The sequence below is a fragment of the Eschscholzia californica genome, unplaced genomic scaffold (assembly GCF_041429995.1).
Source record: "Eschscholzia californica isolate CP2 unplaced genomic scaffold, dmEscCali1.0.p SCAF_2, whole genome shotgun sequence".
NCBI lineage: Eukaryota > Viridiplantae > Streptophyta > Magnoliopsida > Ranunculales > Papaveraceae > Eschscholzia > Eschscholzia californica.
In genome coordinates, this window is record NW_028238309.1 from 34,057,709 (window position 1) to 34,070,551 (window position 12,843).

At 38.1% G+C, this 12,843-nt stretch overlaps 2 protein-coding genes and 1 pseudogene across 2 annotated transcripts; all 3 read left to right on the forward strand.

Moving 5' to 3' along the window:
* Nucleotides 1–5,375: 5,375 nt before the first annotated feature.
* Nucleotides 5,376–5,969, forward strand: LOC147557506 (uncharacterized). Its single transcript, XM_086658876.1, has one exon. The coding sequence runs from the start codon at nucleotides 5,376–5,378 to the stop codon at nucleotides 5,967–5,969; it is 594 nt and encodes a 197-aa protein (XP_086515002.1).
* Nucleotides 5,970–6,002: 33 nt separating this feature from the next.
* Nucleotides 6,003–6,893, forward strand: LOC147557507 (uncharacterized). The gene has a single exon (XM_086658877.1). The coding sequence runs from the start codon at nucleotides 6,003–6,005 to the stop codon at nucleotides 6,891–6,893; it is 891 nt and encodes a 296-aa protein (XP_086515003.1).
* A 157-nt stretch (nucleotides 6,894–7,050) lies between these two features.
* Nucleotides 7,051–9,555, forward strand: LOC147557508 (uncharacterized; annotated as a pseudogene).
* Nucleotides 9,556–12,843: the final 3,288 nt, after the last annotated feature.

A 12,843-nucleotide genomic window follows, 5' to 3' on the forward strand; every position in this document is an offset into this window, starting at 1 on the left:
CACTCTCTCTCCTCCATCTCTTTTTCTCTCTCTGCCATGTCACGCCAACTCATCTGTTCGGCCACCTCATCACCTTCTCCGGCAGAGGTCGCCGGCCGGCCAAATTTCCGGCCGGCGACCTTCAAACTAAAAAAAAAAAAAAAAAATTTTTTTTTCTCTCTTCCTCTCTCTCTCTCTAAAATTACTCCGGCGAAGGTCTCCCTTCGCCGGAGTGGTCTGTTCTTCAATGAACAGACCAAGGTCTGTTCTTGAAGAACAGATCTCGGTCTGTTCATTGAAGAACAGACCCAGGTCTGTTCTTCACTGAACAGACCTTGGTCTGTTCTTCAATGAACAGACCAGGTCTGTTCTTCAATGAACAGACCAGGTCTGTTCTTCAATGAACAGACCAGGTCTGTTCTTGAAGAACAGACCGAGATCTGTTCTTCAAGAACAGACCACTCCGGCGAAGGGAGACCTTCGCCGAAGTAATTTTAGAGAGAGAGAGAGGAAGAGAGAAAAAAAAAAAAAAAAAAAATTTTTTTTTTTTTTTTAGTTTGAAGGTCGCCGGCCGGAAATTTGGCCGGCCGGCGACCTCTGCCGGAGAAGGTGATGAGGTGGCCGAACAGATGAGTGGGCGTGACATGGCAGAGAGAGAAAAAGAGATGGAGGAGAGAGGGTGACGGAAAGTTAAAGTTAACGGTTTTAGGGGGCCATATGGGTATTTCTTGTAAAGTAGGGGGCCAGGCGGGAAGCTGGTCACAAAGTAGGGGGCCATTAGGGAAATAACCCAACAATAAAGGAGAGGGAATCTGAAAAACTAAATAGAAAGAGCTACTACAAGCAAGAGACCCTAAGCAAAGCACCGACAGAACCAAGAAAGAAATAACTAAAACATGCAATAATAAACAAAACTAAAATGGTAAGAAGAACTCGACAGAAACTAAGGAGAGAAAAGTAGCCTAGGACTAAAGCATGGATTAACTATAGATCCAACCTAAAAGCAGTAGAACTGAAAACCCCAAAACTATGGATTCGAAGAAGCTACAGCACATATCAAGAAAATAAACCAGTAAGACTACTAGAACCGAAACAACAATCTAAGAGACTCCGAGACCCATAAAAAATAACTCGCAGGAAATTGAAATCGAAATTGCATATCAGTTAAGGCAGTAGCTAATTAACTAAAGGGGAAAGGAAAAGGAAAGTAGAACAGTAAAAACAACCAAAAGTAAAAGAAAGACAGTAAGGTAGTTAGAGAAAAATAGACAGAAGGGCTGCAAACAGGTGGACAAACCAGCCGAACACAACAATCTAAGTGACTCTGAGACCTAAAGAAATTAACAGGAAGGAACTTGAAATGTAAAGGAAGAAGGCAGAAACAATAGTAGTGAATAGACAATTAAGAGGTAAAATATAAAACAGAGAGAGGATAAGAGTAGTAGACTTCCCTGTTAGATGAGTCTGTCGTTGAACTTAGGGTTTCCTTTGCAAATGTTCAATCTTGCTCTCAGATGAAGGTTCATTACTATTTATAAATTGGGGATTCATCGATTTGAACCACCCCTGTTGCATGCAATCGGCTCCTGGAGTGATGGGAGGTATACCCTACCTTTTCTTAGATGGTATGGGAAGAGCTAGCAAGATATGCCCAAATATTGTGGTGGTTCTAACTGTGACTCTACCTGGTAGATTTAAACCTAATATGAACATGTTGACCTTCAAACCACTATTGTTGATGTTGGAACCCTAGTCATCGATTGGGGAAATTATTGATGCCTACTTTAAGAAGGGGGATTTATGAGGATGCCAGATAGTATGACTACAAAGTTCTCTGGATTCAAACCACTATGGTTGAAGTTTAGGGTTGTCGGAGTAAAAAGGAGAGTTGCATCCCGAACGTTCTCTCTCCTCAAAAAACTCCCCAAGTATATATCGAGTTAATTGATGATTATATTATATCTCAACAAAGAACCCAAACTTCCCATGACAATACTTACAATTCATGAAAAATATTGTAGCTAAACCCATCCCTCTACTTCCTACTATATCTATATGTATATCACTACTCAACTATAAATATCTAATAGAAAAAAGTTGAATCAAAGATTCTAGAGATTCGTCCCTCTTACAAATTGATATAGTATAGCAAATATGAATAACAAAAGAACGAAGATTTCATGAGGTATCAATATTAAATTTGGATGAAAAGAAAATAAATTTAGATGAAAAGGAAATAGTTATACTGTATCTTTTTGTCAAAGATTTATATGTTTACTCCTTATAACTCAATTTTTAAACAATTTACAACAAAGAAAATTGTTTCTATAACAGTTTTGGCGCACTCCTTTCCTTTACTTTTTCTCCTTTGTTTTTGGTCTTGGAGAAAATTAACCTTCACTTATAGTTAAATTTTGAGTTAACTCCTATATGGCCCCCTACTTTGTGACCAGCTTCAAATATGGCCCCCAAAATTCTGTAAATTCAAATATGGCCCCTTTTTTTGATGTAATTGTCCTAACTATCCTTCCTTTAAATCCTTTTTCAAAATTAAAAATAAAAATATAATCTTTATTCCACCTCATTTCCCTCTCCACCCACATCTCTCTCCACATCACCTCTCTTTCTAACTCACCTCTCTCTCTCTCTAACTCACCCCTCTCTCCAACTCACCTTCATATTCTCCGATTGAAGTTGCCGGCCGGAAATTTTTTTAGCCGGCGACCTCCCCAAAAAATAAGTTTTTTTTTCTCTCATCTCTCTCTCTAAAAATCCGGCGAAGGGGGTTTCCCTTCGTCGGAGCTGTGAACAGACCAGACTTGGTCTGTTCACAAGAGAGACATGAGAGAAATTTTTTTTTTGAGGTCGCGGACCAGAAAATTTTCCGCCCGGCGACTTCAATCGGAGAAGATGAATGTGAGTTGGGGAGAGAGAGAGGTGAGTTGGAGAGAGAGAGAGGTGAGTTGGAAAGAGAGGTGATGTGGAGAGAGGGAGAGAGTTGGCATGAAGAGAGATGTGTGGTTGAGAGGGAAATGAGGTGGAATTAAGATTTTATTTTTATTTTTAATTTTGAAAAAGGATTTAAAGTAAGGGTAGTTAGGGCATTAACTTAAAAATAGCGGGCCATATTTGAATTTACAAAAATTTGGGGGCCATATTTGAAGCTGGTCACAAAGTAGGGGGCTATATAGGAATTAACTCTTAAATTTTATACAATATTGTAGTTATGCACAACTATGGAACCTTACAAAACTGTAACATTAGTTGCACAATTAGCTTCACTCGCTAAAATTCATGACTAATGGCAGCATCTCATGGTAAACAATCCACAAATTTACAAGGAATTTACGAAGTTTCTGGTATCTATTATTAGTAATAAAAGTCATTATGCTAGAAACTACATTTAAAGAACAAAAAACAATAGCAGTCAGGTTCAATGAAATCACACTGCCAATTTCAAAAAAAAAAGGCACGACCAAAGAATTAGTCTTGGCCATCCGTGGAAGGAAACCTCACTTATTTCCAAAGCTCTCTCTTCTTTTCAGGTACCCTTATCCCTTATCCTCCATCTCTATCATAGTTTTGGTTCAAAAAGGAAAAAAAATTGTATCCCTAACAGCTAACTATATATAGTCCAATCAAAGATGGTCCTAACTGTTGATTTAAATTGTGGATTAATAGGACCAAGGCGATTTTTTTCGGTTTAGCCGTCTATATTTATTGTTGAAAATGATTTTTTCTAAAGAAGGTTCTCTACCATTTGGCAGGGACACATTAGAAAGCTATTCATTCGAATTGAAAAGTCTACCTATGACTCTTATAAAAGTAATGTCGGAAGCTTTACAAATCGAAACAAAGGTGATAGAAGAATTATATGAAGATGGAGTGAAGAGTATGAGAGTGAATTATTATCCACCTTGTCCTCAGCCTGACCTAGTAATGGCCTCAAAAGTCAAACCACACTCTAATTCAGTTGCTCTAACTATTCTCCTTCAACTTCATTAAGTTGAAGGACTACAAGTTCTTAAAGATGGAAAATGGGTTCCTATTAAACCTCTGTCAAATGCTTTATTGTCAACGTTGGAGATATTCTTGAGGTATGGATAAAATCATAAAAGAAGCATTTTTTGGAACAACTACTTGTAGAGGAAAAGGTTGTTTTACATTGAATTAAAACAAGAAGATCCAAAAGGTCAAAGGTTCGACCCGTTCGTATTATTAGATTTAATATAGGAAGAAAATAGAAATATTCAGTCAATACTGAGGGGGCACAGAGATCCACACCCCTCTACCCAAAATATCGATTAATATGAAATAAAACAAGTCTTTCCACGAATTATAAATTTTAGAGAAAACAAGTATTTTATGATATATTATATTTAACAATTAACATATCTAATCATGGTTTAGAATTGTCACTACCAGGTGGAATCAAAACGATATCAGATGCCTATAACAAAAGAGGTGTTAGGAGTTATGCATTTCATTTCTGCCCATCAATCATTCTTCACAGACATTTAATCAAACACTTGATGAGCATCTTCAAACCATTATGGTATGAAGCAAATGACAAGAGAAGAAAATAACAAGTTCAATCAAACTCAAAAGATAATATATATATATATATATATATATATATATATATATATATATATATATATATAACCTAATTTAAGGCAAATAACTTATTTAAATTGATGTAACTAACCCTACAATTTATTGAACATCAAACAGAGTTCTAAACCTGCTGTCAGAAGGTAAAAATTGATGGAAGAGTGATGGAACCAACCTGAATTTGTATTATAATAGCAGCCAAAGCTTGGAATTGAAGTCTATGCCTTGAAGATGATGATGGAGCCCTAAAATTGATTGAGTTGTCCAAAATTAGAGTTCTAAACCTGTAATTAGAAGGTCAAATTGATGGAAGATAGTAGAAACTAACCTGGATTTGTGAGCTTAGAACTAAAGATTGCAACTCAAAGGTGTTCAAATGTGATAATGAAGAACCCTAAATTTCATTAACTAACTTGAACTCGTGAGATGATGGAATGAAATCGATTAAGGTTCCTCTTGATCGTGGGACCTGAGATTTTTGCCAAAAAATTTAGAGGGAATTTTCTTTTTAGTCTAAGTTAGCTTGAAATATCTAGACTGAGGGACAAGACCCTTCGATATCCAAACTACCTTCCTATCCTTGGATCGATCCCGGCTTTGCCGGATTACTACTTGATACCTCCGCTTGGGTGTGTAACCTTTTCGGGTGCATCATTGATCAAATTGATAGGTTGGTTTCAGCAGAATTTCCAGATCCTAAAGAAGATCCTCTACTTTTTGAAACTGTGAAGAGTTGTATGGTGCATGGGCCATGTGGTACTCGGGACAAACATGCTATTTGCATGGAAGACGGAAGGTGTACTAAAAGGTTTCCACGAGTGTTTACAGAGTCGACAACAGTAGACGTGGATGGTTATCCAATCTATCGTCGTCGCGATACTGGTAAAGTGTATACCGTGAAAGGGCATCCTGTCGATAATAGAGCTATTGTACCTTACAATGCTTACCTTTCCAAGTTGTTCAACTGTCATATTAACGTTGAAGTTTGTGCGGGTTTGCGTTGCGTAAAATATATCCATAAGTACATCTTCAAAGGATATGATCGTGCTACTTTTGTGTTGGGAAAAGTATATGAGATTCAACAATATCTGGATGCACGATACATCGGACCACCAGAAGCAGCTTGGCGCATATTTGGCCACACTTTGCATGAGGAGAACCCTACAGTTGTGCGATTGGCAGTTCATTTACCAGGTATGCACCGTGTTCTTTTTAACCCTGATGATTCGAGGGAAACAACTTTAACAAGAGCAGAACAACAAACGTCAACTTTATTGGCCTTCTTTAAATGTTGTGTTTTAAATGAAGATGCACGTGCATTCACTTATCAAGAATTTCCAGAACACTTTGTCTGGAATAAACCACAACATTTATGAACTTCTAGAAAAAAAGGATTTGCAATCGGTAGAATGTATTTTGCGAGTCCAAATTGTGGTGAAAGGTTTTATTTGAGATTATTGTTGACTATTATAAGAGGTCCTCAATTATTTGAATGTTTGCGTACAGTAAATGGTGTTTTATGTGAAACATTTAAATTAGCATGTATTTCTCGAGGCCTTTTAGAAGATAATGGCGAATGGGTACAGTGTTTAGAGGAAGCTATAAAAATGAAAACTGGGTATCAATTAAGAAAACTGTTCGTTGTTATTCTCTTGCATTGTTTCCCTTCAAATCCAGATCATTTGTGGAATCAGTTTTCACTTAATATTTGTGATGACCTGGCGCACAAGTTGCGTACAGTATTTGGAATCACGACACCGTCCGAGAATCAAGTCACAGACTATGGTTTATATCTTATAAATAAACTACTTCAACAGTCTGGCAAAGATTTAACTCATTTCAAACCTATGCCTCTTTCAACTGAAAATTGGAATGATCAACCTGGGAATAGATTATTACTAGAGCATAGAATGATTCAACATGAATGTCAGACAGTAGATGTACAAGTTAACGTCGATCGTTTAAATGCTGAACAATCTTCTGCTTATAGGGTCATTTTAAATTCAGTCACCAACAATAAGGGAAGTGTGTTTTTTTTAAGTGGAGGTGCTGGTACTGGAAAAACATTTTTATACAACACGATTGCAACCAAATGTCGTAGTATGGGTCATATTGTTATAAGTGTTGCTTCATCTGGAATTGCTTCGTTGTTATTAGTGGGACGTCGAACTGCACATTCAACATTTTGTATTCCCTTAGATATTTTAGATAATTCGATATGTGGGTTCCGTAAGCAGTCTATCCATGCTGAGTTATTTAGGGAAACTAAGCTAATTATATGGGATGAAGTACCTATGTAACATAGATTTTGTGCGGAAGCAGTTGATCGAACACTTCAGGATATTTGTGATAACAAAAACCCATTTGGTGGTATTACTGTTGTTCTAGGCGGTGACTTTATGCAAATCTTGCCTGTAATACCAAAAGGAGTTCGTGAACAAATAGTCGGCGCTTCACTAAAACGTTCACCACTTTGGTTGATTATTGTTGTCCTGACATTGAGTCTTAACATGAGGTTAGCTGATTCAGAGCCAGGAAATGTTGATTTTGCAAAATTCTTGGTTGAGGTACTTCCTTACTTCTTCCAACAAACAATTCATTATTTTAATAAATTATGTGTTATTACAAACTTATATTTTTTTAGATTGGAACAAACCCGTGTGAAATTGTTCAACTACCACTTATTCACAGGTGTAAGAATCTACCTGAGTTATTGTGTTCAACCTATCCTGGATTGAATATATTAGGTACATCATCTCCAAAGTACTTGACAGAGAGAGCTATTTTATCTCCCCGTAATGATGATGTAGACTTTATTAATTTGGAGGCATTAAAAATATTTCTAGGAGAGGCTATTGTCTATTTAGCCGCTGATAAATTAGTTGAAGAGGGAGAAGACAATAGGTGTGGAGGAGGTAATTATCCCAATGAGTATTTAAACTCTCTCGATCCTCCAGGATTACCTCCCTTCAAGCTTCAACTAAAAGTTGGTTGTCCAATAATGTCATGAAGAAATCCTGCTCCAAAAGATGGTCTTTGCAACGGAACTAGGTTGATTGTGGTTCGATGTGCTCCACGCATAATTGAAGCTCAAATTATTACCGGAGATAAATCTGGAGATTTAGTTTTCTTGCCTCGAATATCTCTTACAACATCGTCTGTAGACGTTCCTGTTCGGATGACAAGAAGACAATTTCCAATTCGATTGGCTTATGCAATGACAATTAACAAATCTCAAGGACAATCTGTTAAGTTTGTTGGAGTTGATCTGCGGAGTCCAGTTTTTAGCCATGGCCAACTATACGTAGCATTGTCAAGATGCACTGCTTCAAATAGATTACATGTTTTATTACCGGAAACCTTAGAAAACTCAACTACGAATATTGTGTACCCTGAGGTTTTATTATAGCTATAGGTAATCTTTCATGATATTTACTTCTTCTTTTCTTCATTGTACCCAAATTCAACAAGTATTAACTATTTAACTTTCTTTTTCACTAATAGAGTTGGGATCAACAAGTACAAGACTTTGAGAGGCGAAATAAAAGATATATATGGGGAGAATGGAAGCATCGAAACACAGTAAGTGTATATTGCTTATAATTTTAAAGACCTTAAAATCTATCATTATGTCATCCTAACTATTGCAATGATATAACTTTTCAGATTGTTGTGCATGCTTCTCACTGGTCGTCACGGGTGCGTGTAGATACAATTACATTTCTTAAGAGTAATTCGAAGAGCTTACATACCTATTTTGATTGAAAACTACTTTGGCTAAAGTCTTCCAACTCTATGTATTTTGTGATACTTTTTGTATAGAATAGATGATATCTGCAAATGAATGCACATTTCATATAGAAACTACAACACAATCATACTTTTATAGAAAGGAACAAACTTTGATGATTGTTTTTGTAGTTTAAATATTTTTTGTTACCATCAACAACTATGTATGTGAAGTTTTATTATGTGAAAGGAAACTATTTTATTTTAATCTATTTATGGCTCTAATCTAACTATTATGACAATCTAGATAATACATTTACATCATTAAGGTTTAGAATACATTGCAGCAGACACTTATTGCGCATCAAGCACAATTGAAACAAACATGTTTGCGTCAGGTTATTCCTAAATTTATATAGATTCCACTTTTGTTATTTTTTGTGAGTTAGCTATCGTGACCTTTGTATTCGTTCATGCTGTAGACATTGACGTCATTATGCGATTTGGAAGAGGTCAACCTTTTACTTCTCCATGTTCCAAATCACACCAAAGGAACATTTTTAAGAGGTCAGTACTTTTCTTAGTCTAAAATTTGGTAATTTTACTAATTAGATATATTCTGAATTTATTTTATTGTGTCCATAACTATTCAAATTGGATATTGCTCAATCGTTCCTTTTAATTGGCAACAATGGTGTACCGTAAAGACGACATCTAATCGGGTTCTGAGCTCATTCTTTTATCTGTAAGTATTTTTACAAATGTCATTGATTTTATTGTCATATTTAAATGTTTATGTAATTTTACTACTTCTGTTTACGTGTTGTACCAAATGAGTATTATTGTAGTGAGCATCCTTAGACTGGATCATCTATATTCCTACAAATTCGTATGTTATTGTGTCTTTATTAAAAGTATTAGTTTTTAGGACTATTTTCTCGCTACTTACATGGAACAAGTAGATGACAGTAACACTTGATTCTTTACCGGCTAAGATAGGTTATAGTTACATGCTCCCATTGCAATACCTTTTTAGATAAAGTATGTTGTGTCAGAGTCGTACATCAACTCACTTTCTGGGTAATGATATGGTTACATGCTCTCATTGCAATATTATTACTTTACGTGTTGTTAAGATCTTTCACTATGATGGTTCTACATTGACAGTGTGATGTTATATGTTACTAATTTCTGTGATGTTATTCAGGTACCTTAAACGCGATATTTGGATGAACATGAGATATTTTTCTGAAGAAGACCTGCAACCTCTTTTAATAGTAAGTCCTTATTAGATTTACCTATCAGTGTAGTAAACTGTGAAGTGATATGACGAATAAATACCGAAACATTCATTCAACTGTAACTTATAATCATCCACAATGTACTTGGTCTATAATGCATATGAAAGAACTGTCCGTGCCCCACGGGCACGGGTTACACCCTCGTGATGGAACATGTAGGAGTCCTTCGTATCTTCATACTTATTTATAAGGCTGAAAAGCCGCAATAATGGGGCATGATCGACGAAGAGTCGCGGCAAGCTGTCACAATTAAGAAATGGAACACCGACATACTTGAACGTGGAAAATAAGATGCCGCGCAAAAGTATAAAGGAAAAGAACAAATCTTTATTAATTCATAAGAAGGATCTATTACAGAAGAAATTACAACAAATGACACCAAAAGACACAACATGCACTTAGGTCTATTACAGAAGAAATTACAAAAAAGAAGAGGGAAACCCGAACCCACAAATGGAAGGTTAAGGGCAAAGAAAAAAACAAAGAAACGTGAGCCACAAAAGCAATCACATGTCCCCGCTGGAAAGGAAATAAAAGGCTACCAGGTACCCCTTTCCAAAAATGCAGTCAAGGCCAGAAGATAACCAAGGACAAAAGAACCCTCTTGGCATCATCACCATGTCCTGAACACCTAAGCTGGAGGAAGTATTGGTAATCCTTACCCTCCTGCGGGCTCAACCAAAACGGCGCGGGAGGTTATCACGACCGTTATGAAGAAACTCGACTTTTATCACGGTCGTTATGAAGAAGCATTCCCCAACCCAGGCACCTGGTATAAACGAACAGAGACCTCATCTCGGATCCTTGAAGAGAGAAGGAGGAAATGGTAGAGCAACATCAGAAGGGTAAAATCTCTCCAGTCGACTTTCAAAACTTTTAATGGTAAAAAATTGGAAGGCCAAAGCAGGCTATTTATAGCTAGAGAACCCCTTGAGGCATGAAGAAGGATCATTAAAAGCAAGGACCAAACACACCTCGAAAGACAGTCAGCGGAATAATGACTGGGAGACGTGAACGGCTCAAGAACAGCGGTTACCAATGAAATTTCAGCAGGTTTTCCCTTTATCAGTTGAGAAATGAATACTCGCTCTAGTCTTGGAGGCCACAACCCCATGACCAATCAAGAAAGGAACAGGAGGAGAGGAACTAGCAGGGATCGAAGGAGAAGCTGAACCGACAGGTTCCCTAATAACAACGCCGGCTGAACTCCGACTGACCAAAGATTTGGTACGAGATTTTTTGACACCAGAAGAAGATGGAATATCTTCAGCCTTAGCCCGTTTTCCCAGGAAAGCTAAAAAGAAGAAGAAGGGTAAGAAGATCAGACACACAAAGGAATACCAAAAATAAAAAGAAGAAACATCTCCAACCAAAACTCACCAGGAAGAGAAGGGAGCGTCTGTTGTGATAAAGAGCCTGTAGAACGGCGACGCCTTCAGGAATGAAACCCTCTCTCCCCCTATCCAGAGCGGTTAAAGTTTCAAAACATTTAATGTCTCCCTCATCAGGGATGATTTTTGGGCGTACGTTGGAAGAACCAGGTACACGAACAGCAAAACCATAGTCCTCGGATGAAAGGGAGGGACGAACAAAAAGGAATTTATCCTTATAAACCTTAGGGATATTCAGAGCAGAGAAGAATGGACCGAAACGAGAAGAAAAATAATGCTAGCACCGGTCACTGGACTTAACGGAAAAAATCTTATCAAAAGCATAGAAGCTCGCGTTCTCACCTTGATGAAGGCAGAGGAAGAAAAACGCCATGATAGTCATCAAGACATTGGGGCTCAGTTGGAAGAGTTAAAGCCCATAATGGTTCAGCAGTTTAACAAGAAAGAGCGGGAAAGGAACCACCAACCCCAGGTTGAAGAAGACCTCGTAAACACCAACACGAGTAAGACAAATCCTGTCCTCAGGCGAGGGAAGAAGAAGCTCGACAGTAGCCGGAATCGCGTGACTAGCTCGAAGAGTGTCGATGTCTTCTTGAGTCATCCGACTTGTGAAACGATTTTTTCCAGAGAAATTAGCGGTAGGAGGAGGAGTTCGAGCTAACGCGCACCAGGCTAGTAGGAGAAGGACGCGTGGAGATAATCAGTCGGCGTTAGGAAACAATAACATACCCTTTAACCATCGACTAGGGTCATCGATGGTTCACGTTACTCGGCAGATGGTAAAACGATTCAAGAGCTTTAGGAAGAGCGATCGTCCCCCACTCATAAGGAACCACGCGTCCACGGTGGCTGTAATACGCAGTAACCTAAAAAGATCAACGCCGAAAACGCGTGACCAGAAGATCAGATTTGTGACGTCATAAAGATCACGTATGGAGAAGAGATTAATTACTTAAGCAGAAGACGAGACGTGACTTGGGAGAACAAACCACATGTCTAGACAAAACATAGCTGGGATGGCTCTAGCAAAAAGAATGCTTCATGAGAAAGGATCGCCACTTAGATGATACCAATTAGCCCTGAAATATGAACAAAGAGACCAAGCCCCATGAAACAGGCCTGGTCCAGGTAAGACCCAAAAAGTTTCACGAAACAGCTCTGGGACAGGTATTACTCTCGACTTCAGGTCTTCAAATAAAATCACATGAGTTACTTCTACTCCTTAGTCTCTTTACTTTCAACTAAGGAGATGCAGGATTCATGGTGATGCACAAAATGTTCAGATGTTGACTAACGTCTGAAGAGTCAAGATAAGACCTGAAGTCTCTTGGATCGACTCGGCTTAAGGCAGCAGGACAACTAAATACCTGATGGTCCACCACATTTTCCCCTAACTGGGAGGTCGGCCGGAAGAAATCAGCTCTACCCAAAACGCCCTTGATATGGATAGCTCAGCCCTAGGGTCTCTGAAGGAAAAAAAGGGGTCTCTACAGGTTCGCCCCATATCTTACGCCCAGAACTGGGGTGATATCAGCGTTGCGCGACCTAAAGACTTAATCCTGAACTTTCTAGAAAGATCTCAGTCGGCCGCATATCTTGAAGTATTTAAGCCCGATTGAACTCCAAGTATCTAAAGGTGGAAATTTCTCCTTTAGAGTCTATCACTCGGGCAAGATATATACAAAGTATCCTTGAACTTAAGAACTTCGGCTTATCAAAGATCCGGGATACACTCAATGAGAAACCCTAGATACGCTAAAGAGGAAACTTCCCTTACGGTTTGACGGCAACCGCCTCACCACTGCCACTTATTACAGTCGGCCTAACTT

Coding starts and splice junctions, on each gene's coding strand:
- LOC147557506 (XM_086658876.1), top strand. CDS start 5,376: ATGGAAGACGGAAGGTGTACTAAAAGGTTTCCACGAGTGTTTACAGAG.
- LOC147557507 (XM_086658877.1), top strand. CDS start 6,003: ATGTATTTTGCGAGTCCAAATTGTGGTGAAAGGTTTTATTTGAGATTA.